Source organism: Mirounga leonina, unplaced genomic scaffold (genome assembly GCF_011800145.1).
Source record: "Mirounga leonina isolate KUSES-001 unplaced genomic scaffold, KU_Mleo_1.0 Mir_151, whole genome shotgun sequence".
NCBI lineage: Eukaryota > Metazoa > Chordata > Mammalia > Carnivora > Phocidae > Mirounga > Mirounga leonina.
In genome coordinates this window covers 15,226,820-15,252,359 of record NW_023270377.1, presented here as the reverse complement: position 1 = coordinate 15,252,359, position 25,540 = coordinate 15,226,820, and the positions used below count along the sequence as shown (strand labels likewise).

Sequence of the window (25,540 nt, the reverse complement as noted above, 5' to 3'; positions counted from 1 at the left end):
AGCGTTTTTAAGCCTGGTACACAAGGCTTTATGAGAATTTTTTCTTTCCTCAGTAGATTACCCATGAAATAGGACAGGTGTACTGGTTATTCAATTACAGCCTATCCAAGACCTGGACGAAAATGTGAAATGAGGCCTCGGAACATAGCTCTTACCGTAGGGATTTATTAATAACAGTTAAACTTTCCTCAAAACTTTTTTTTGTAATTTAAGCCCATTTTCTTATTTCGTCATTGGTTTCACTCATAAACCAGAAACGAAAATCTGCCCATCTCCTCTAAACATAAAATGTATTCATAATAATCCAGATTTATACCAAATGTATTTTTAAGTATTGCCGAATTGAGAGAGTACTCAAAATTTACGGCCTCTGAGGTTGCAAAGATGACTTCCTCTTTTTAAGGAGGAAAATGCTTAAAATGAACGTAGGAAAAGCTCAGAAATCTTCTTGGATATCAAATGGCTCCGTTAGAAAAAAAAAATGTCAATGCTATAAGAGTAAATGAATCAAAACCATATGGATCAAATTTTCCCTAAAATACACAGTTTGAAAAATTAAGGAGGAAAAGTGCTTGGCAAAATGTGTTTTAGGTTTTACCAAACCCAAAACATTTGAAGAATCATTTGCAATGGTTGATGAACCCTAGATGCAGCCAAGTTGGCCCATTTTTGTATACAACATAACAGTAAAAAAAAAAAAAGCTTTCTAGAAACCATGCAACCCCACTGATACTGTATTTCACTTAAGAAATCATTAGAAGCTGTCACCAAAAACTGTGGCGATTATAGCCATGGGATGGGGGTGGAGCATGAGATGATAAAAGTTTGTTAAATTAATTGGCCTTGTTTTTGGGGTTTGGTTCCGTGTGTTCTGGACGTGGGGGAGCAGTAGGGTAGTATTTCTTGCAGAGCAAAGTTAATTGGAAGAACATGGGCCAAATGTTAATTAGTCTCATGTCTTAAGCATATGGTAGGATTTCCCTGGCGCTCTGTATTCCAAGTCAGCGTTCCTTCTTCTCTCCTCCATGTGCAGCAAGGTGCTGGGAACGTGCCATCTGGGTCTGGAGGGGAAATACATGGTCTCTATTTCCCTGTGTTCTTTCTCTATGGTCCCCACACCAAGAGAACACAACCTTTCCGAAGAAGGCTGCTACTGCAGGGGAAAACCCTCACTAGAGTGACTCGAATGGTCTTCTCAGAAGCTGTTTGTCTTTCAGTATGAGAAGGCCCATCTCCTCCTACAAGAGTTACGTGGTTCAGACGAAATGCAATTCAGAGACAACAGAAAAGGTTGAGGTCATAGCCTTTCCCCTCTGTCACCCATCCCTGGGACTCTTGTCTCAGATTACCCCGACAGATCCAGTCTCTGGGAGAATGTGGAGCCAACCCCTACAATTGGTGAAGCCTTTGGACGAGGCCTGCAGGAAAATCAGGGCAGGAATATCAGTGCCAGAGCCTATGGAAGACTCACTAGGCCATTACGCTTCTTCAGCAAGCAAAACGTGTCATTTGTGTTTATATGAGAATTAGTAACAATTGGAAGAGAGAGATTTTTGGCTCTTAAGTCTGCCGGCAGTTCACCCTGCCATTTAGATGATTGAGCTGCAGTAGTCTCCGTTTTTCCACAAGAAAAATGGCCATATTCTTCAGATATAGTTACTGACTCCCTCAGAATAAGACAAACTTGAGGAAGGATATGCCCAAAGTTTCTAAATGGTTTTGTCAATATTCTGATCTTTTGTCAAAATACATGTCAGTCAGTCTATTGCTGCTCAAATCTGACCAGCCAGATAGGTGTGATCTCCTACATCACTGTTTCACCCCGTCTCTCAGGAAGCTGAGACCCTCCCTGAGAAAAGCACTGAGGGCATTTAAGAAATACCCGTGGGCTGATGGCTCTGATTCCAAGCTTTAGAGGAATCTCTTGGCTTGAGGGAACAGATGTGTCAGAGACTCCAGAAGATTACCAACTAAAAGACACACACACACAGAGAAGCAATTCTCATGAGATCCAAGTCTGAATGGCCAGCCCCACTAGGAAGAAAGTCAAATGCAATGCACACATTATTTTGAACATGTCAAACAGCCTCCACTGAAAAGATCTACAATGAATTGACCGAAACAACTCAAAAGCCTTTAGATCCAATTCCATGTAAGTTAGTTGGTGGGGAAAGGCCAATGCGGAAATGTAAAGATAGAAAGCAGCATGGAAAGGTATATACACTATTATCTCAATTATATTTTTTGAAAAGGTGTAAGACCCAAAAGAGCTGGAAGGCAATATGTAAAAATATTAACAGAGGTTGCCCAGGGGAATTTCTTTTTTCTACTCTGAAGACACTTAAAAAAATTTTTTTTTCTATTTTCTATAATAACCATGTAGTTATTCTATTATTATTAATAATAACCTTTATTATTGGGGGAAGTTAAAAGATTGATAGGAAAAGTGTGTAAAGCAAAAAAGCATGTAAAGAGCATATTAGCAAAAAGAGTGTCACTTAACCTGAACCCAAGTCTCGAAAACTCATCTCTACTCGATGATTTTAAGATGTGATGAAAGCCCCCTCCCTCTAGTTTTCAGAAAACCTGTTCCCTCTCTGCCCAACCACATGCTCTCATGGGGGCGATCCTAGCCTATGAGCCAAGGGTCCCAGGTTCCAGCCCCAATTCTCTCTCTAGCGCCTGGTGGTCTTCAGCAGGCCTCAAGCTCTCTGAGCCTTGGTTGATTCATCTGCATATTAGATGTCCAGAGAGAAGCAGAGGAAGTGGAGGAGGAGAGGAAGAGGAGAAACGGTAAGATCAGTTCCATTTGGAATATCATATGATCCAATCTATATAAGCCCTTCTATATAATCAGCAGTAAAACTGAAGGGTCTTTCTTTCTCTCTTCTTTAGTTAACAGGTAAACCAGGCTGTTCGAAGTGGGCTCTTATCTTTGAATTTTCTTTAGGATATTCCTAATAAAGCCAGACAACCAAAAGTAGGGTTGGTCCCCCCTTGCTTACATAGAGGCAATCCTGAGAAGTGATAAACCCCAAGGCTCTAGAAAGTTCCAATTTCCAGTTCTCCTACTCTGTTGTTTTTTCAACATGTTTGGCGTGATTCTGGTGCGCTCATCATCTTTTGTCCCCCGACTCTGCCTAAAGAAATAAGGAGGAACTTCATTATCTGTCCCTTTTCTAACTCGCTGAGGATGCTACAAGTACTAAGACAATATGGATTCCTAGTGGTGGTTTCAGGAGGAAATGTATGGTAGAAATGCAAAATATCCGGGATATGTACAGAGTAATAAGTAGGGAATTAATCTGATACGTAAGAGCATAATAAAGAAATAAAGGAAGAGCTGCCTGTGGAATTTTCCGTTGCTTGACACTGGAATGATTCCCACCCTACTGCCAACTCTGGAATCATAAAATCAAAGATGAACAGTTTCCAGATTAAGTGCCAGTGACTCCAACTATGTAATACTAATAGAACAGAATAGAATAAAATAGAATACCCTTATTATAACATATAAGCTCATACGCTTACAAGAAACTAGGACGTTCACTTCGAGAATACAGACCCATGTCATTATTTCTGTTCTGACTGAACACGAAAGAAATGCCAAGGGAGTCCTGGGTCTCACCTTGCAGAAGCAGTATAGGGTTAGTTTACTTTTTATGAAAACTTTCAACCCAGTCGTGTTCAAAAAAGCTCTGCTATGGTCCCAGACGACTGATGTTAAAAACTGCCGAGATAACTACTTCTGATGTTCCTTCTAAACTGTGGAAGAGGCTTATATGCTATAAATCTGGGCATTTTGAAGAGGAATCTGCTAATATAAGTCCATGGTTTTCATGCAAAATCACACTCACAAATGCCAGCACTTGGAAATTAAATTTATTAAAGTCCTGTAGGAAGACACGTTCATTGTTTTCATGTTGTTACTTTTCGGCCGAGGTTTAAAGCCACCTCTCATTTCTTATACCAGGATGTGCTATAGGAATCTATGAAACTTAATTACATTGACTGTTACAAAAAAGGATTTATGAACTTTTGCCTTTAGGCAGAAATGTTTATTTCATTGCCTTTGCTATTCATTCTTTTCAACTCCAACGGCTTTGAACTTTTCAGCTGCGCAGAGTTATCACCGTTGTGCAGAGCCCAGGAACTGCACTCCCAAGACGCAAACCACAAGTGGAAGAAAACGAAGAAGGCAAAGATATAGGAGCCGTTATTCTGGCCACCCTTTGTGCCATTAAAATCTCATTTTCTGCCTATTAGAATGCCCTCTTGGTGCTTAGGCGGCGGTGATAGTCGGTGATTAGTGTGTAATTGAGTATAATTGTCTTTTCACTTTTCATTTCTGTCATTCTGGGCTTCTCTCTGTTTTTCTAGCCACCAAGAGAAAAAAAGGGGTTAAGGAAAGATAAAGCTGTTAAAACTCTCACTCTCAGCCCTGAAGAGATTCTCGATCGCAATTATAGATTGCAACCCCTTTGTGACATTTCTCCAAATTTAGTGGGCAACTATCCTTGCCACCTGGGCCAAGAGCTCTCTAATAAAATCAAACGATCTGTATTTAAACAACTGCTAATAATGTCAACCTCAGACAGATGCCACATGGAGGAAATTTATCCAACCCTCTGACATGCAATTATCAAGGCAATTTATTAATATGATCTCTCAAGAAAGGCTCATAGTCCAATGCAAATTAGAAAAACAATTACAACATTCAAATATCTATATATTCCCAAAGTAGCAGTAATTCTCCTAATTTGTGCATTTATAACTCATTTATCCCAGAGTTCTGGAGTCATCAGCTGGTCTCTCTCCACACAACTTGCTTGCTTCCTCTCCAATTGTTTTAATAAAGCTTTGGTGTTTTCCTATTAGGTGCTTTTGTTCACAACCAGATCAGCTGATCAAGTACTTTAAAAAAAAAAACAGAAACAAAAACAAAGAAACAAAAAATGTGTGTGAGCTTCTGACCCAAAGCTCAGAACTAGGGGTGGAGCTGACCAATGCCTTGACAACAAGGTATAAACACAGATCTCCCTGATTACATTAAAAATCACTTGGATTGTAAGCCCAAGCTACAACTTTTGATACAGCCCGTAGGAAGGGTGGAGAGAAAGGAAACCAGAAAACTGAAATCATGTGGCTTGTATAAAGAATACATTATGGTTTAAATTTGGCAATTCATTATATGACCGCCTCGGGGAATTGACTGTTTGGTTCTGGGATACAGCAAATCGTCTGTCTGGAAACACGGGACTGACCTGAGGTGAAAGGCCATTGCCAATGGCGGGGTTCATGGGGTTGGAGGGCCCAGACGGAGGCACAAAGCTGTCTGTATAGCTGGAAAATCCATGCCTGGTGCTGGGGAGGCAGTAGGCAGAGCTGCTGTCTGGGTTTGAAGGAATAGTGCTTTGGTGGACGGTGCTCGGAGGAAGCGGCTGAGGTCTGTGAACAGTGCTGCTGGGATCCGAGACGGCTGCAACGAAGAAGACGGTCAGCTCTAACCCTCCTTGCAGGCCGGCAGGAAAAGCGCGGGGCGAAAGTTCAAATCACCGAGCCACCAGGGGTATCCAGCGCTCGGACCAAACGTGAACTTCAAACTGCGCTTCTTAACATGCATAGAGAACCACTCATAGCAAATAGAGCCCCGTCTCTGCACCTAAGTGCAAGGACGCAACTTATTTATATACTTTCAGGGCATACTCACCCAGAACACGAATGCAGAAATCACATGAACAATGAGAATGAACCTATTTTTGGTAGTGAATGTTGTGAGTCAGCATAAGAATTAGCCAGCGTCAGAATCACAAGTCTCGCATTTCATATCAAATACGCTTTCAAAGCTCCTAAATATTCGTGTGGAATGCCTGGAATGCTATCTTTCATAATCCCAAATAATTCAGTCTTCTCACTGATCCCATTCACCTCTCGGCGCCATCCAACGGTGACTTGGTCAGAGTTACCTTTGCTCTATGACTACTGCAGTTAATAACTCTCATAGAACTTCAGTTAACTGCCGACAGCAATGCAAAGGTAGAAGTAAAATTTTAACCAAGAAAAAGCAAATGGCATATTTATTTAGGAAAGGTGTTGGGTTTGGTTTCATCATTTTGTTTTGTTTTAAAATACTGAGCCAGTATCATCTAGAGAGATCCAACTATGTCACCGAACAAACTAGGTTTCTGAAATGGGGCAGGTAAACCTTCGGGACGACCTGATAGAAGGTCATTAACCCCCAAGCAGCAGCAACAATGTCAGCATCGAGGAAGATTTCCCAGCAGCAGAGAAAGCAACGGGGAGTTATATTTTAACCCCTTGACTCCCTCCGTACCTTGCGGAATAGCTGTGGGCTGGTAAGATGTCTCCGACAGCTGGTATGTTGGCAGGGTCGGCATGGCGGGGGGAGGGAACCCCCCCGGAATGAGATGGTTGAAAGCCATGAGTTGATTGGCCCCAGCTTGCTTCCTCCATCTCGCACGGCGGTTGCTAAACCAAACCTATGGATTTAATTTAAAATTTGAGGATTTCACTGATGAAATAATAGTACATTCTTAATGAATTTTTCATGCTAAAACAGATTAAAGGCCCCCTTACTGACAGGGCAAATAGATGCAAGGGAACTCCACCTTCTGTGTTGTATTGTCAAGGGAGGAAGGAGAGTTCAATGTCAGGGGTCAGGAAAGGGGCTTCCTGGACCTTCCATGGTCCCGCAGAGCCCCCACGAACTCTGGGATGACCATGAGCAGGGATGGCTGAGCAGGAGTGGGAACCACAGGAACACCCCAAGGTCACCATCACCAACACCTAACCCCTGCCTTCATCTATCACAGCACTGTAGGGAGGGTGCATGGGCCTCCTTGACCCGTACATGACATATGTCCTAATTGGGTCTTGCCTATCCCACTAACTTTGTATTTAATATTTGTATCAGGCTGTCTTTGCATTTCTATGGTCGTTACGGGCATAGCTTCTATATCGTCGTGTAAATTGACCAGGAGGAGAAATGGAGCCATTTTACCATCCCTTTCAAAGTTGAGACATTGCTCTGATCTTAATGGGAATAAATGCCAAAGAGGTATTTCAAGAAATGAAAGCATTTTATCTAAGAAGATCTCTTAAATAGTTTATTATTTCTTTCAACAACAGCTTTAAACACCAATAATAGTCTGTGCCGAGCACGATGATGACCAGGTACATTCAGAAAAAAATGGTATAATAAAATGCCTTCAGAGGATTCAGAGCCCATGTATTTTGGCAGGTAGCTGGGGAGAAATGGTGATAATGGGAGTAAGAAATGTAACTGGACATCTAAAACGTTAAGGAATTGTGATATAAGGCTTTTAATGGGCGCCATCATCTTGCCCAGTTTTTACATCTGCCGCTTAAATGTGGAACTTTGAAGGATTTGACAGAGTGCATTTGTGACCTTTCTCCCAAAATTATAGAGTATTTCTACCAATTAAAGATATTCTAATTCCTATATGGAAAGTTCACTGAAAACTCCATCTGGATAAAGCATCGTGCTTGCAGTCAGAGGGGAAAAGGGATGAATGAAATGGGAGGATAAGACAGGATCCCTGCACTCCAATAACTTTCAGGCTTATCCTCTGGAATTCACAGAGCCCTCAAGGAAACCGAAATAATGCTCACGAGAGGTAAGTGCTCCATATTTGGAAATGCAGAGAATCAGGGAAAGTTCTGAGTGGAGAGAGAGTTTGAACTCATTTTAGAGTATGGACAAGATTTCAACAAAAGGTCACTCCAGATGGAGGTGATAATGCAGGAGACCAACGTGTCTAAGAAAAGGTAAGGCTTGATGTCCTTGTAGAACAAAATGAACAACAACTTAACTAATTTTTCTGAAGTTGTGGAAATTTTTAAAAGAGTGGAGGCAGGAACTTCTCCCTTTTGGAGCAAGAAAACCCAGTTTAACAAACACTTTGCCAAGGCATCTCCCTAAACTTTTGCCCTTCACCCAAGCACTTGTCTGAAAAGGAGTCTGGCCTTCTCCAAGCACACCGCATGATCCTGGTAAAGAAAGCTTTTTGAACTTCCTCAAAATACTAACATTTAATACTCCTTAAGTTTCCAACAGGAAAAGAAGGTAAGTCAATATTTTCCCATGTTGATCCATAATTGAATTAGAGTTTTACTTAACTTAATAAATTGCCACCTGGGATAATAGAACCATGAACAAGCCAGCCCTCCATTTCAGGTCTGCGTCAACTGTGTTTGCTCACTGCAAATCTGAGCGTCTGTTACCAGGATGTGCCGAAGTGTCTGGAATGAGCTGTTTTAGGCTGAGGAGGCAGAGGGTAAGAAACTGGGGCCATTTCCTTGCCTGAGTGTGCTGTGCTGTACCACACACCGTGGTCATATTTTACGTTAAAAACCTGGAGACTAGTAAGTCACACCTGGCTCAGGTGAAGCAGTTCCTGACACAGGTCTCAACCAAACTATGTGCAGGGCATCTCCCACTTTAGGCTGGGAAGAGCACTGAATTTCCCAAGGTTCTCATGTGATTTCACTCATTCAGACTTACTAGCTTCGATTCCACCAGTGAGATCCTTCAGGAAGAACCCAGAGCTCGCACTTCCATCGCTAAAAAGAGCACGCTGCCAGTCTCTCTGGGCCAACTTCCTCCTGTAACCTTTAGATAAGTAAACCAGGTTTGATGTACCCAGTGGGTGGCTCTGCCTGATCACTCCGTCCATCTCGACCTGCTGTGGATCCAAGATCCTTCTATCTCCTCCATAACCCAATTTTTTTTACATCAAACATGTCTTTGCTCAAGTAATAAATCAGAAGAAACATCATAACTTTCTACAGATAGCTTCAAATATCCAAAAGACTAGGGATGTAAGGTTTGGGGGATTTTCTTTTCATTTTTCCAAAACGATCCAAAAACTGAAGACACTGAGTAAACCCACCAGCAGTTGTATTAGAAAGTTCTCGTATTTACAATACAATATCTCTTATTCTTACAATAAAAGTTGAAGAGAAATAATTGGGAAGCAAATCTTTACTAAAAAACAAACCTTCAACAGGAGGTTCGAGAGTCTGCCAGTGGAAGGAATTCAAATGATGTTTAAATTTAGGCTAAATAAATCCAGAGGGCTATTTATTCCTGAGAGAACCAGGGACTACTGAGGACTGAGGACTATCCTTCCTGTCGCTGGTCATTTAACCAGACTTTTTATCATCTTGCCCTTATCAGCCTTCTGCATCTCCTAAAACCAGCTGTGTCTACCAAAAGTAGCATTAAAGATAGATAGATACATACATACATACATACATGCATACATACATACATACATATACTGAAGTTGCAAATCAGAAAGCGGTCCTTGCCTTCTTTATAATTTGAAACTCATAAAAGATTTACCTATTATTTTAAAAGGAAAAAGGTGCCCTTGAAATAATCTTCATTTTTAAAGATCCAAACTGACCAGGCACAATGATCCTGGGATACTGCTATGACCCCATCTTTAACTGAAAGGCATTCGCTTTAGTACTCAGAGGTCTTAGATAACTCTTTCAATATTGTTTCACTCATTCCTAACAATCAATGACTAATCTACTAAATGAACTGCCTGAGTGTATAACACTGAAGAAGCTCATCTAAAGGAAGGCATTTATGACTCAGTTGTTACAATTACCAGAAACGTCTCTTTGTTTTGAAAAGAGTACCAATGGTGACAGAAACAAACTGGCCTCTGATGTTCTAAAGGAGAGTATGAGTGTTCTACCAATGTCTCAGCCAGTAGGACAGAAAGAACAAGTTTTACAAAGTTGGCTATCACCTGTTAAATGTAATTCTATGACCTATAATTCAATGTAATCTCACTCTCCCCACTATGAGCTGGCCTTCCACACCACAGCTAACATGGGAAGGAAGTAGGGCAGGAGGCTACAGTTAAATGCTGATCATTTGCCTGTATAATATCACATGACATCAAAATCCTCCCACAAAGCAAGTTTTTACTTCAGCTGATGAACTACAACCCGGTGTCTTATCATCTGCCCCTGGATCTTTCCCTACTTGTTTATCTCTCTACAGAGCCCTTCCACAAAGCTATATTCATGCCTTTTGGAAACAATCTTCAGACCCATGTCTGAAGTAATATAATATCCAATGAATTTTCAAAACAAAATTTCAATTGAAAGATCCTCATAACATCATGACAACTAGGGAAAAAAGATAATGACCCACAAAAAAAAAGAACAAGGTTTTCATAATTTTTTATCTTCGTGGGTCAAATAAGTAACAAATTTGTTCAGACTCTCAACAATATAAGTTGGGGAAAACTTTGTACTTAATTTTTTTTAAGGATTTATTTGTTTATTTGAGAGAGAGAGAATGCATGAAGGGGGGGAGGGGCAGAGGAAAAGGGAGAGAAAATCTCAAGCAGACTCCCCGCTGAGCACGGAGCCGGACATGGGCCTCAATCTCATGACCCTGAGATCACGACCTGCGCTGAAACCAAGAATTGGACATTTAACCAAATGAGCCACTCTGGTGCCCCAAAAACTTTGTACTTTAAATGGTATTGTAATACTTTTTGTTCACATGGGTGAAATGCAGACCAGGCAAAAGTTGACTCCCAGGTCTCCCACTTTGCTAACTCTGTGACCTTGAACTATTTGCTTACTACCTATGGGTCTCTGCTTTCTCATCTACTAAATGGGAGGAATAAAAAACTACTTCACAAGATTGTTGTGACAATTAAATGAGACAATACAATCAAAGCCCTTGGAAGAATACCTAAGAGATATTAAGTGTTCAATAATGTTAGCTATTGAGTATGAATGTCACATTGCCATCTCTGTCTTAGCCACCCAAGAATTAAAGCCTTGCTTTGTTTTCCTAGCTCTGTGGTCTACAGCCAAAGCTTTTTGTGCCCATGAGCAAACAGGAAAGTACCCAAATAACACCTCAAATAATTGAAAGCCAGTTCAGCTTGAATGGAGACTTAGGTTAAATTTGCTTCCAAGTTTCATGGATTATTGCTAATTATCCCAGAAGCCTAATTTTGCCCATCGAGAAATTACTGGTTCACATTTTTGGTGTGGTCCCCAAAGGCAATCTAACCCACATTATTCCAGATGGGTTGTTTCAAATGCAATTTGAAAAATGGGGGGAGAATGAAATACTTAATGCTCAGAAAGAGAATTCACAGCAAGATTTAAAATGCTTGATTAGTGGCACCTGGGTGGCTCAGTCAGTTGAGCAACAAGCTCTTGATCTAGGCTCAGGTCATGATCTCAGGGTCATGGGATGGAGCCCTGCGTCGCGCTCCCCGCTCAGTGGGGAGTCTGCTTTCTCTCTCCCTCTTCCCCTCTCCCTGCTCATGCTCTCTCTCACATTCACTCCCTCTCTCTCTCTCTAAAATAAATAAATAAATCTTCTAAAAAAATAAAATGCTTGATTAGACACTAGATTCAGTGATGTCTAATGTGATGATGCCCAATGCCAAATATAGTACTTTCCAAGTAGGTAAATTCAGGACCAGCTGTTCATCCCTGGACCTTCTCATTCACTCTATACCCCCTCTCTTTCCACATCGCACTCTCCCAGCCCTTCTGTCATAGCTGCTCTCCAGCTCTGACCACTGTACGAAGAGCAGGTTGGGGAGAGAATGCATAAGGTTGATGAGGAGAAGTGCCATGCTCCCAGGAATATCAGAGGATCATGGACACACAGAGAGACATACTCAACTGCATCTTCATTCATCCCAACAGCAAACCCCCATAGAGAATTTCAGGATGATCATATTTTTGCATCATTAGGGAATTTCAGGGCCAAATATTCCATACCTATCTTACCTTCTGAACTATACAGATCTGTTGGATGACTTTAAATCCCCACTCGATCAAAAACACAAGAAATAAGTATTGGTGAGGATGTGGAGAAAAAGGAACCCTCGTGCACTGTTGGTGGAATGCAAACTGGTGCAGCCACTGTGGAAAACAGTATGGAGGGGTGCCTGGATGGCTCAGTCAGTTCGGCGTCTGCCTTTGGCTCGGGTCATGATCCCAGAGTCCTGGGATCGAGCCCCGCAATGGGCTCCCTGTTCAGCAGGAAGCCTGCTTCTCCCTCTCCCAATCCCCCTGCTTGTGTTCCCTCTATTGCTGTCTCTCTCTCTGTCAAATAAATAAAATCTTAAAAAAAAAAAAAAGAAAGGGTGCGCCTGGGTGGCTCAGTCGTTAAGTGCCTGCCTTCGGCTCAGGTCATGGTCCCAGGGTCCAGGGATCGAGCCCCGCATCGGGCTCCCTGCTCAGTGGGAAGCCTGCTTCTCCCTCTCCCACTCCCCCTGCTTGTGGTCCCTCTCTCACTGTGTCTCTCTCTGTCAAATAAATAAAATCTTAAAAAAAAAAAAAAAGTTATTAAAAAAAAAAAGAAAGAAAACAGTAGGGAGATTCCTCAAAAAATTAAAAATAGAACTACCATATGACCTAGTAATTCCACTACTGGCTATTTATCCAAAGAATATGAAAACACTAATTTGAAAAGATATATGCACCCTTATGTTTATTGCAACATTATTTACCATAGCAAAATTATGGAAGCAGCCCAAGTGTCCATCCATAGACGGATAAAGGTGGGGCATATATATACAAAGGAATATTACTCAGCCATAAAAGAAAAATGGAATCTTGCCATTTACAACAACATGGAGGGATCCAGAGAATGTAATGCTAAGTGAAATAAGTCAGTCAGAGAAACACAAATTCCATATGATTTCACTCATATGTGGAATTTGAGAAACAAAACAAAGAAAAAAAGAGAAAAACCAAAAAACAGACTCTTAACTACAGAGAACGAACTAATGGTTACCAGAGGGGAGGTGGGTGCAGGGATGGGTGAAATAGGTGACGGGGACTGAGTATACTTATTGTGATGAGCACTGAACAATATATAGAATTTTTGAATCACTCTATTATACACCTGAAATTAATATATCATTGCATGTTAGCTGTACTGGAATTAAAATCAGTCAATCAATCAATCCCTATTGGGCTTCTATGAGAATCTCCAATTACTGATGATAAGTCCTGTACCTACTTATTTTTAATTGGGGGATAGGAGAGGGAGCAGAGGTATCTGAGAATATTACAAAGGCAGGGATACCCCCCTAGTTAATGTCTGTACACACACACACACACACACACACAGGTAGAGGCAAAGGCACAAAATTGTGTGTACAAATCTCAAGTCTCCCAGATTTCTTGAAGTCCATCCATGATTATCCTGGTCATCTGTGGACCTAGACTGAGATCATCTGATCTAACCTACCCCATATTTTAAAATTAAAAGAAAAAAAAAATCTGAAGCCAGCAGGATTACAGCATTGAATTAAGTGACTTCCTCAGCAGAACAGAGTAGGCAAGCTGAGACCAAAACCCACATCTTCTGATTCCTACTTAAATGCTGTTTCCTCAAATAGCTTCCTTTGCTGTCTTCCATTATCCTGGTGGTAAAAGAGTGCTACTTCCCTGTTTGGTGGAGTTCTTAGATGGAATATTTAATAAAACTTTTGCACATCATAAATATTTGTGTTCTTCCCCACTAAACGTTGATGCTTGCCATTATTTGCATAATAATACCCAGGAGGTGAATTAGGCAAATTAGTCTTTGGTGTACAATAATTCTCAGATTGTGTCCTCAGATTTGGCTGTGAGAAACACAACAGAGCTACGGGCTAAACAAATTTTTATTAAATACTGACAAAGGCCTAAGTTTTTATAGCTTTAGTGTCATCTCTATCCAGAAGACTTTAGAAATATTTTACTCGGGGGAAAAAAAAAAAGCATGAAGACTTGTTTGAGGGGTTTTTTTCATTGGGTGTTTGGTTTTCCCAGGTGCCACAAATTTAACTAACTCACACTTTCTGGCTATCACTCAAAGGGAGCTGACGTTGCTACTGCTTTCCCAGATCCTTCTAAAAACTAAAGGATTTTGTTCTGGCATTTTAATCAGTGATTAACTACTCCCTTCTTTTTCCTGCTGTGTTAAGTAAAAGATCCATATGCCGGGTGTTGTAGGGAATTTGTTAGGCCGTAGATCATAGCTATGGTGCAAGACATGATGTGTCTCAAGGGAACTAATGAAGCCATAAGGAATGTAAAGAGTCACCGGGTTAAAGCCACATTAGGACAGCTGTTAGGTTAATGAGGGCCCTGCTTTGGAGAGGAGGTCACTGTATAGAAAAATATGAACCACGCTTTATTGGTTTGATCCCATGTCCTCTGCAAGTTAATGGGCCTTTCTTATTCTCCTCTGACATTCATTGGGCCAGATGTGAATGCTGGGCACTGCACAAGCTGCATGGGTTTGAGATTTAGGCTGCCCTCCATCCTTGTTTTTGGCAAAGGCAGGAATGACAGACAACAACACGGAACACTTCCAGTTTTCCATCACACTCTTTGTTTGATTTCTTTAAAATCAATGTTTGTGACTCTGAGTGCAGAGCTGATCTTCTATCTGTCTAAAGGACTGACTCGGGATGTGAGGTTGGCCAGACAGGAAATATAGGGGTCAAATCCTCAAATGCAGTGGGCACTCCATAAAGGTTTGCTGGAAGAATGGAGATGTGAACAGGTCTGACTCCAGATTTAAACCAGGTAATCACAGAACTGTAATAAAAGCAATTAGATTTGATATATACAATATTTGTAACATTGTTATAGATAATATCATGATACATACACTACCTATAGTATTATATCATACAATGTATGTATGTAAATTATCATGATTTGTAGTTAGCGGTAGTCATTTCTGGAGAGGAACACTGTACCCAATGTAACAGATAGATAGTAGTTCCAGCTGTAGAACATCTGCACTGTAAGCCTCCACGCATCTATGACTCTTCACTCACCCTCCTACCCATCTCCTGCTTCCACCTCCAAATACTTTTTGCCACGGTCCTTTCCTTTCCATTCCCATGGCCCCTGACCCATTCATGCCCACTGCCCATCACATCAACTGTGAGAGCCCTTGCCTGAAACCCAAGCCCTCCACAGGATGTCCTCAGCCTAGATTTCCAACCATATTCCTCCCCGCCACCCTACCTCTTCCTACCCTCCAAGCAAACTGAACTATTCCCTGTTCCTTTGACATGAGCAAAAATGAAAGATCACCAGGTATGTAACTCATGTGCATCCAACTCTCTGTGCTTTTGCCCACATTAGTCTCTCTTACTAATGTACTCTCCCCACCCTCCCTGTCCAGAGAATTTCTATTTAGCTTCAAAAGTTCATCCTAAATCTGCCTTCTTCGTGAGCCTCTTTTGTTACCCAGCAAGATCTCATTCTTTCCTCTTCTCAACTCCCACTGCACTTTCTCTCTTATGGTACTTATCATATCTGTTTGTTTTTTAATTATTTGTGTTTACCTCATTAACCATATTAGACTGTAGCTCCTTGGGAGACTTGTCTTAATCCATCTTAGCATTCCTTCACTTTCTTAGCACTATGATGATATATGGCAAGTCAAGTTGAATAAGACAATCACTCTGACTAGGCTCTGTACCCTGGAAGAGGCTATTTCTGTAAAAACCTAGAATAAGAGAGGTAATCAGCTGCATATGAGAAAGCAATGATCAATCTAGAGACCATATCAACTGACTGGTTCACTGCTGAGTCTCCAGCCTCACTCTGACGATGATAAGGTAACTTAAGGAGTTTCAGGATACCCTAATACATTTTTAAGCCTTCAAACAGTGTTTTACTATCTTTATTAATACGGAAAACGTTATTCTATCAATCAATAGAAACCTATTATACCAAAGTAGTCTTTCCAGAGAGTTCAGACTACTTCTAAAAGTTCGGAAGATAATTCAAACTATTCCTAAAATAATATAGTTACTTGAAATGCTTCAGGACTACAACACCTTTAGAAGGAATTTTTCTTTATACACCTTTGCCCATCCTCATAATTGAAAGGCCATCAAGAGCAAGTATATAGAATCCAGCTACGTCTATCATTGACTAGTTTTAGGACTTTGGGTAGTTACTTCAATAGTCTGACAAATAAATTGGGGATAATAATAGTACCAACCTACAGTTTTAATGACGAGTTAATGGGTTAATTCATGTAAAGCACTTAGAACAGTGCTTGGTCCAAGGAGACCACTCACAATTTATTTGCTATTATCTGTGTACCACCCCTGAAGTCCATATAGTGCCTGGTATGTAACAAGGATTCCTGAAATGGGGAGTGAACAACAGGAACTGACACACTTCTGGGTGTTATATCTGATATAATCATATTCTCCTAATTATGATAACCAAAGGCTAAAATAAGAAAGCACATTTTCGTAAATAACAACAAAAAAAACCCTAAGAATGCAAAGAAAACAAATAGATCATTTTAAAATCTATCCACATAAAATACTTATATCCAACAACATGACAGAAAAGGAGCCAAACATATTGATCACACTGATAAATTTAATTCGACTTACCCACCTCTTAAGTGAGAAAAAAAAAATTGTCTGACTGGTTAGCAAACTAAAATACTGCTGGATACAATAGACATACCTAAAACAAAAGACATTCAATGGGAGTGATCAGGCAAATATAAATAAAAATTAAAAAGAGGTCAGAGTAGTGCCATCAGGACAGGGCAAAAGACAAAGAAAAGGCACTAGAGAGAACGTGGTGGGAACTTTATGCCACTAAAGGGCTACAATTCACAGTGAGGTACCATTCCTAACATACTTATTCTCTGGGTTTAAAATCTGCCTTAGGGGCGCCTGGGTGGCTCAGTGGGTTAAGCGTCTGCCTTCGACTCAGGTCATGATCCCAGTGTCCTGGGATCGAGTCCCGCATGGGGCTCCCTGCTCAGCGGGAAGCCTGCTTCTCCCTCTCCCTCTGCTTCTCCCTCTCCCTCTGCTCCTCCCCCTGATCGTGCTCTCTCCCTCAAATAAATAAATAAAATCTTTAAAAATAATAAAATAAAATAAAATCTGCCTTAGATGAGAAGACACTGTTTGGTTTCCTGGTCCGGATTTAATCAGGGCGTGGATGTTTAGAGTCAGTACCTGGACTCGGGCCTCGGTGAGCTTCGCCCTCTGTGCCAGTTCCTCCCTGGTATAAATATCAGGGTAGTGGGTCCTCTCAAAAGCTCGTTCCAGTTCTTCAAGCTGTTCTGCTGTGAAAGTGGTTCGGCTCCTGCGCTGTTTTCTCTTTAGTGGCAAATCTGGTTCAGAGTCAATGTCAGAGCCTTCATCGGATTGGGGTGCTGAGGCTAAATGCATGGGAGAAAAACAGTGATAAAACAGGAGTCAAAACACAAGTTTGGCCAGGATTTAATGATTCAAATCCTGAAGTACATTCCCAGTGTCTTCACAGACACCAAGTCCCTCTGCGCAGTATTGCATTTATTAAATGATATTTATTTTTTTTTTTTTAAAGATTTTTTTTATTTATTTGACAGAGAGAGACAGCGAGAGCAGGAACACAAGCAGGGGGAGTGGGAGAGCGAGAAGCGGGCTTCCTGCCAAGCAGGGAGCCCGATGTGGGACTCGATCCCAGGACCCTGGGATCATGACCTGAGCTGAAGGCAGACGCTCAACGACTGAGCCACCCAGGCGCCCCTATTAAATGATATTTAATCTCTTCCCCTACTTTGTCTCCAAGCCCCCCAGGCAGAAATCATTGTTCTCTGCATCTGTCACCCTAGGTCCATTATGAGATCTTCGAAAACAGGGACAGGCATGATTCCATTTTTATGGCCCTTGTGCTTAGCACTGAACGGGTCCTCCATTTGTGTTTGACAAATGAATCAGATTTAATGTGGTTCCAAATAAACTTTCACCACCTTTGACGGGAGGAAATCCGTTAACAGATGTGATTTTTTTTTTTTAATCCCAAAATCGACTTAGTATCTAAAAAGTCAATAATAGTAAAATGCTATAGGATTCCTGCAAATTGATAGATTCTACTCCTATAATAGAAATCATATTTAAATTTAGTATCTTATTACCAGATATTGAGAAACGTTTAAGGAGAGTTTAGATACTGTTAATGTGAACCTCAAGAACAGACTCAAGAAAAAGCAGGCAGTGTCTAGTAAACTATCTCTAAACCGAAGTTCAGAGTCTGGGTCTCTGCTGAATGGTGAGCAGCTACCCAGGACCGCTGCCTAATTTGAGGAACACGATGCAAAATAAAAATGCAAGTCCCTGTGTTCAAAAATTACTACAAATTTGGGGATGGCCACAACAGAGCATAAAAACCAAACACAGGGCCCTTCTGAGCATGGGGCCGTGGGTGGAAGACTGCATAGGCCACGTGTCCCGGAAACCAGTCCCCTGCAGGCCCCTCCCCAGCAAAGTTTGAATTTGTCTGTGTTAGCCTGCATCAGGGAAGGGGACCTTCCATATTGAGTGTGTGAGTATCTACGAAAGAGAAGGAGGGACTGGGAAATTAGATAGGAATTTGCACTGGATGATAAAATATGGCACCCGTGAGTTCTTCCAGTAACTGAGCACCTGTCAACCTATAAAAGGTTCTGAGGTTTGAGGGCACAGCAGACACAGGGCTCTGGGCATCGGGGCAGTGGCAGAGGGCCATCAGAGGGCTCTCAGGCACCCACTCTGAGCAGAACTCAGGAGCCAGGGCAGCCACACTCCTGCGCATATCCAAATACACTCTGAAAACTCCCCAGATAACTGGGGGATCCTCTGGGGAAGGGGCTGAAATGTGCTGTTAGCAAATGGAGAAGGAAATCCAGAAAATTGTAGATTATTAATTTCATTGTCAAGGTAACTCCTTTGCACTCTCAGGCTGTAGGGCCTGGGGAAATCCAGGTGGTGCCAGAAGCAATGTCAAAATGCAGTATTTCCTACACCACTCACTCTCTTTTATCTTAAACTCAAACTCAACTCTGCCCTACAGAAATCTAAAATTCCATTCGACTTCAGAATATTATATTATAAGCTGCCCGGAGGGGTGTACATCCAAAATAACCCATAAACAGAATTTTAAGTTTGTTTAATATTTAATACGCTTACAATTTATTCACCTTCGAACTGTAAAATTAAGAGAGCGAATTAATAATCTCTATGACAAATTAAAGAAAAACAAGTGCTTGCAGATAAAAGCAAAAGGGAACTGTAATGTATAGTGCATCTACTATATGTTAGCCCTTACACTTGGTGTTCCAATTACGTTGTCTAATTTGATATAAATTGGCCTAATTTGATATAAATCTTATTTTAGGATACTTAAAAAAATAAAACTAGACTTGCTTTAGGTATGGGAGTATTTTAAAGGAGAATTAACATGCTAAGAAATGTGCATTGCATTATAAACTTCAAAAGCTCCCAATACAACTTACACGTGTTTATGTTTGATAAATGTGAGTCAAATTAAAAAAGCAATAATTTGTGCATCACTGTAGAGCAGTGGATCTTGAACTTTGGGAGCATCAGAACCACCTGAAAAGCTTATTAAAACACAGACTGCTGCCCCACCCCCACCCCCACGGTTTCTGTTTTTGGGAGTGGTGGATACCAACTTTGCTGGTCCTAAATGACCCTTTGAGAACCACCTCTATAGAATATTCCAGATTATTATTTTCTCTCCCCAAATTCCCAAGTACATAAAATATTTCCTGCTGTAACTTATCAAAACAATGGTTCCACACACATATTTTTAAATTATAAATAATATACTTCTCAAGAAACAGATTATTCATTCCCCTAAGACAATAAATCGCCATAAAATGTTTCCCTTCCCTGCTTCCAGTTTCTGTTGCCCTGACTTTTCCGTCTTCTGTGAATTCAGGTAAAAAACCCAACAGCATTTAAGGACTGACCAAAAGCTTCCTCTGCCTGTGAGAACCTTAAACCTTTGCTTGCACTTTCTCTTACTATGATCCCATTAGGATAATAGTATGTGGAAATTTTCATGTTTCCTCTGGGAGTCTCTAAGGTTATTAAATCCTCCCAAGTAAATATGATGTGCCATGCACTGTCAGGTCAATTAATCAGAATCATCTCCAGTTTCTGAAGAAAGGGGGCTCCTGAAATGTACAAGTACCAGCGAGAGTTAATTCTGAGGGTCAAGACCACCATGTTTCACCTTAACAATCAACATCCTCCGGAATATAAACTTCGTGAGCTCAAGGCCTTTTTCTGCCTTGTTCACTGCTGGGTGCCTTGAAACATAGTAGGTGTTCAATAAACACATGTTGACAGAATGGAAATGTCTGGTAGAATTTAAGTTTTGAAACAACGTTGATTTTGCTGCCCCTATTCTGCCCTTCTGAGTCTCCCAACATCTACTGAAATGAGATTTGGGAGTCTGTAAATCCTCAAAAAATGATTTGGAAGATTTTGCAAGCATTTGCATACCTGAATTTTTCTGGGAAATAATTATCAATTTTTTCAGAGGATTGTGATTTAAAAAAAAAAAAAGATGAAGAATCACCAACAGCTAATGATTAAAAAGCCTCAGAATGTCTGGGAGTTCAATAGGACAGCCTTTACCACTCAAAATTAACAAGCTAACAAATCACTACTCGTATTTCTAGACTGTTTATTCAAAAGCAATCCAACGGTTGTATCTCACTAGAAAAACCTCCAAAAAACCTCCATAAAACATTCAAAAGACACTGAGGAAATAACTTGCCTGATTTTTCTGCTGGAAAATTATCTGAACCCACTGATCCTTCTTGGCAATATGAAGCCACAGTTGTACAAGTTAATTCTAACTTTCCTCCATCTGTACACCCCAAAAGGATGTGGGCTTTAAAATACGTTAAGTCGGGCGCCTGGGTGGCTCAGTTGGTTAAGCGACTGCCTTCGGCTCAGGTCATGATCCCGGAGTCCTGGGATCGAGTCCCACATCGGGCTCCCGGCTCAGCGGGGAGCCTGCTTCTCCCTCTGACCCTATCCCCTCTCATGCTGTTTCTCTCACTCTCTTTCAAATAAATAAATAAATAAAATCTTTAAGATACGTTAAGTCAGCAACCCAAGATTAATCTACCAGCTAGGAAATACTAGCTATTTCTAAAGATGGAAATACTACTGTTTTTTATTTCATTCAATAGAAACAAGATTTACAGAGAACATGATAATGTCATGAATTTGAATCATTCCATTCTTACCAAAAACAAATCTGATACTTACATCCCATCGCAATAGCACAAAAAAAAATCATTTTGTTGAAGTCCATTTATTTTACATATTCAACTTTAGACCCTAGATACAATGTACCTCATCCTGCTTAATATTACACCGAAGTAAAAACAAGGCTTTTTTTTTTTTTTAGATAGCTCATTATATTTGTCTCTGCACAGAATATCTAATGCTCTAACTTGGACTTGCAAGCACCACCATCCAGACCATTATCTAAATGAGTTCATAGATTGTGAGGATAGAGCAACTAGATTAAATATAATCTATTCAGTAAAATCATCTCTTTGGATTATTTCTACTGTCCATCCCTAATATGAAGGGGAGATTTTCAATTACATTTAAGCTGCTCCGTCACATTCTACACTTGCCTTCACAAAGTTTGCTTTATTATTCACTAAATAGAGATATTGCTCCCCAATTTGAAATTCCACAATAGCACTCATATGAAATTGTGTTAATTAATTGAATTTAAATTTTAAAAAATTTTTAAATCCATATTAACATATAATACATGCCATTCTAAGTGGAAATTATATTGCTTTAAATTGCATGATTCTCAGACTTTATCCCAATCCATATTCTTACCAGATTTTGAAAGTTTTGACTCTATTTTCAAAACCCCCTCACCATCCATTCTCTGACTTAGACATTGATGTAACTCAATGTCTCCAATGAACCTGGAGCAAACCTTACCAAGATGAGGATTTCTCTCTCTTCGCAAAGTAACTACACAAAAACCCTGTGAAATAAATGCACCATTGCACAAAAAAAGGAAACTGAGACTCAAGAGACATTATTCAGATCACACGACTAGGGAAGCTAGGATTTGACCCAGGTCTATGGGGCTTCAGGGGACATACTTTCTCTCTTCTAGCCAGGTATGTTCTAAATAGGTGCTGAGTTTCTTTCTCTCTCTCTCTCTCTCTCCCTCTCACACACACACACATAACACAGAGTCCTTCTGAAGAGGAGTACCAGAAGCAAATCCAAACAGGAATTCCAATGCAAATTATTTAGCTGATTGCCAACTATTACTCTCATTTGCCCCAGATTTTCAAAAACGTCCTAGAATCAAATGAAATTTATGAAAACACAACAGTTTGATTAATATTATACATCAAATCAAACAATTTTCTAATTGAATTCTTTGCATATTCAAGTGTAGCTGTTAAATAAGGATAAAGCTCTAAGAAATGAATCAGTTTGCCAAGATACTGAATGAATTTATTTAAGAAAACAAAACAGTCAGTGTGACCATTTGCAGTCTCCCTTAAGAATCATCAGCAACTCCTGGTCCTAAGACCCCGGGTCCATCTAGAACATACTAGTAATCACAAGCAGTTGAACTGATCACTCATTTTATAGCTTTACTAAATCCTTCTTTTTTGCTATTAAAGACATGTTAGTGAAAGGATCTCAAGTGTTGTAAAGTAACATCAAACTGTTTTCAAACCAAAGGGCAGGAATAAATAACTTGAAATCCATTGGGATAAATTCACAAGTTATTCAGCAGATGCCCCAGAATGATCACAGGAAAATATTGTCTCTCCCCAGGTACCTCAGTGTTTCAGCTCTGTGCTTTGTAAGAAAGTTCATTTCTTCTTTTTCTATCTCAAGCTAATTTTAGGTCTTAGGAGACAAATTTTTAGTTATCCCAATGATTTCACATTAACTCCCAAGATGAACCTTGGGGAAGTGGACAGCATCAGTTTAAAAAATAAAAATTAAAAAAAAAAGATCCAGCATAGGCAACAATCATACCCCACAGGATTACAAATTCTTCCTTCAGAAACAAATCAAACTGGGAGGAGAAAGCTGAAGTATTACCACCAGTGGACCAACCATGAAGTTTAATTAAAGAAGGAATTACAGAATTAGAGAGTATGTCTTTGTCCGTTAACCCCTTGTGACCTCTTCTGTAGCCTGAAGAAATATTTCATCCTAGTTAACGCTATTATACATGAGATCTTACCTCAATTTTATAGGGATTTAGTCACGTGGAATTCTATAATTATTGGTTTCCAGACCAATATAATTCAGAGATGGGAGACAGGCAAAAAATGGAGAGACAAAATAATTCACAAGCATGAATTTGGCACACTGTCTTTCTTCTCAGCAAGACCTTTCATTTGAATAATTAAAGAATCAAAACATGACAACCATTTAAACTCTATGTTTGTCCCAGATATAATACAATGCAATTTACAGACACAGAGGAGGGGGGGGGGGGGGGGAATCTCTCTCTGCGGGCTCTGAGGCTGACATCCTTAGTCATCGGTCATTTACTCGAAGATAGCCCCAGACCAAATCAGATGGTCCTTCCGTCGGTACTAATCTTTGCAAGCTAGACCTGTCAGCATTGGTACTTAAAGCTGTGTCTCGCCGATTCGAAAAATAATCATAAAATAAAAACAGGAATCGTGCCTGAGAGCTCCCTGAGATCATCTCCTCCCGGATCTGAAGGTTTCAGGGTATCTGGCAGGTATATTCCACAAGATCTTTAACGGGTCAACTCGAAGTTTGGTACACCTGCTTGACTAATTGCAGAATGTCTCCTGTGTTGGTTTTACCATCCAACGTGAAGGGGACGTAAGGACAGCCAACTGTTTTCCGATGTGAAGTGGCCCTTTTACACCAAGAGAGACGTGAATGACCTCTCTCGTGTTTACTCGGGTGAGAGCCAGGAGGAGTGAAGCAAGACTGATATTCCCTCACAGGCCCAGAGTAAATGACGAATGACATTTTCCCTTTGTGATCTTTGGGATTTTTGTTGACTTATTTGGAGGCTTTTGTTGGATCCCAAGAAATGGCCTGTGGCTGAGGCCTATTCTACCGATTTCCACGCTCCATCTGTGGAATCCATCAACGGGGCATTTACCCTCATTCAGGGCTCTGACACCTGCCTGGCAGGGAGCAACAGACACAAAGACAGCCGGGAGTGGATGAGAAGGGGGAGGTTAGGTTGTTGTTTGGGGTTTTTTTTTTCCAGAGGAGGGAGGAGTGGGGCGGAGGTTGAAATGGATGCCCAGTAGGGGTTAATCCAAGCCAGTTGAGAGACTTGGGCACCTGGAAGCTTCTCTTCCACATTAATTCACAAGCTGAGAAGTAATCGGCGACATTATTTTTTTTAAGTGTGTTTAAACTTCATAGATGTACCTCTGGAAGAAACAAACGGACGGCTTAGGGCAGAATCCAAAGGGAGATCTAGAAAGTGTGTGGGACGTAACACACTGTCGAGCCTTAAAGCGAACTTCCCAGAATTCCTAAACTCGGAGCTAGGATTTAAGGAGCTGTTATTCTGTGGGTTGACAAACCAGGAGAGACGGTCACCAGGGGTCCATCTGGGGGTGACGGGGTCGTTCGTTTCCGTTGCCTCTACAACTTCTCCAAATGTGCCAGCCAAGAATTCTTAACAAGTACCAAAAAAAAAAAAAAAAAAAAAAGTAGGACAATCCACGGCAAGAACATTCTGGGCTCCCTCGCAGAAAGGCTCTTTTCCGAACCCGAAATCTCATTAAGAGCCTCCGGCCGTCTCCCCACTCGTGCTCCTGCCCCCAGGCCCCATTTGGGGCGCTGGAGAAACGCAAGGCTCTTCCCCTCCCCTCTGACCCAAGCCCTTCCCTCGGAAGCCGCCTTCTCACAGCACGGGGTCATTAGAAGGAAAATAAGCTCCTGCCAGGTTGGGGCTAATCAAAACAGCACAAATAAACCCTGACACTCAACAACTCCCCGAGAGCCTGCCGCCCCGGGAGCAGGGTACAGATTGGTTACGAATATGGCGGCGGCGGGGGCGGCCGGAAGCCCGCGTGCGCGGCGCGCGCGCCGGGAGTGACTGCAGATGCGCAGCGTGGCCCCGCGGGTGTTTGCTTAAGATGAGGCCCGACGAGCGCGGCGGCCGGACTGGCCAAGCGGCCTCCGGGGCCCGAAGACCGCCCGGAGCCTAAGGTCCCATAACTTTGGATTTCAGGTGGTGCTGGAGCTCTCTCGGGGTCACCCGGCGAAACCTTACTCCGGGCGGAGCTCTGGCCCCACAGCCATGCCCTGACCAGTGGTCACGGAAAAGGCCGCCCTTGTAACAGCCCTGCTAGTGGTGATTGTTAGTGAGAACACATTTTCGTAAAAACGGGCTTGTGGGGGCGCCTGGGTGGCTCAGTTGGTTGAGCGACTGCCTTCGGCTCGGGTCGTGATCCTGGAGTCCCGGGGTCGAGTCCCGCACTAGGCTCCCTGCTCAGCAGGTTCTGATTGTCTTTCCATTTGCATAAACTGTTTTGAAATATATTAAACATAGTCACGGGCGCCTGGGTGGCTCAGTTGGTTAAACGACTGCCTTCGGCTCAGGTCATGATCCTGGAGTCCCGGGATCGAGTCCCGCATCGGGCTCCCTG

General features: G+C 41.4%; 1 protein-coding gene across 3 annotated transcripts in view; it reads right to left on the bottom strand.

Moving 5' to 3' along the window:
• PAX3 (paired box 3) overlaps positions 1-25,540 on the bottom strand; it is a 97,341-nt gene that overhangs the window by 14,088 nt on the left and 57,713 nt on the right. For all 3 annotated transcript variants that reach the window (XM_035007030.1, XM_035007028.1, XM_035007029.1), the window contains exons 5-7: positions 17,052-17,257; positions 6,335-6,500; positions 5,265-5,479 (exon numbers count right to left, since the gene is read on the bottom strand). In XM_035007030.1, the coding sequence (XP_034862921.1) occupies positions 5,265-5,479; positions 6,335-6,500; positions 17,052-17,257 (587 nt within the window). The remainder of the gene's footprint in view (positions 1-5,264; positions 5,480-6,334; positions 6,501-17,051; positions 17,258-25,540) is intronic.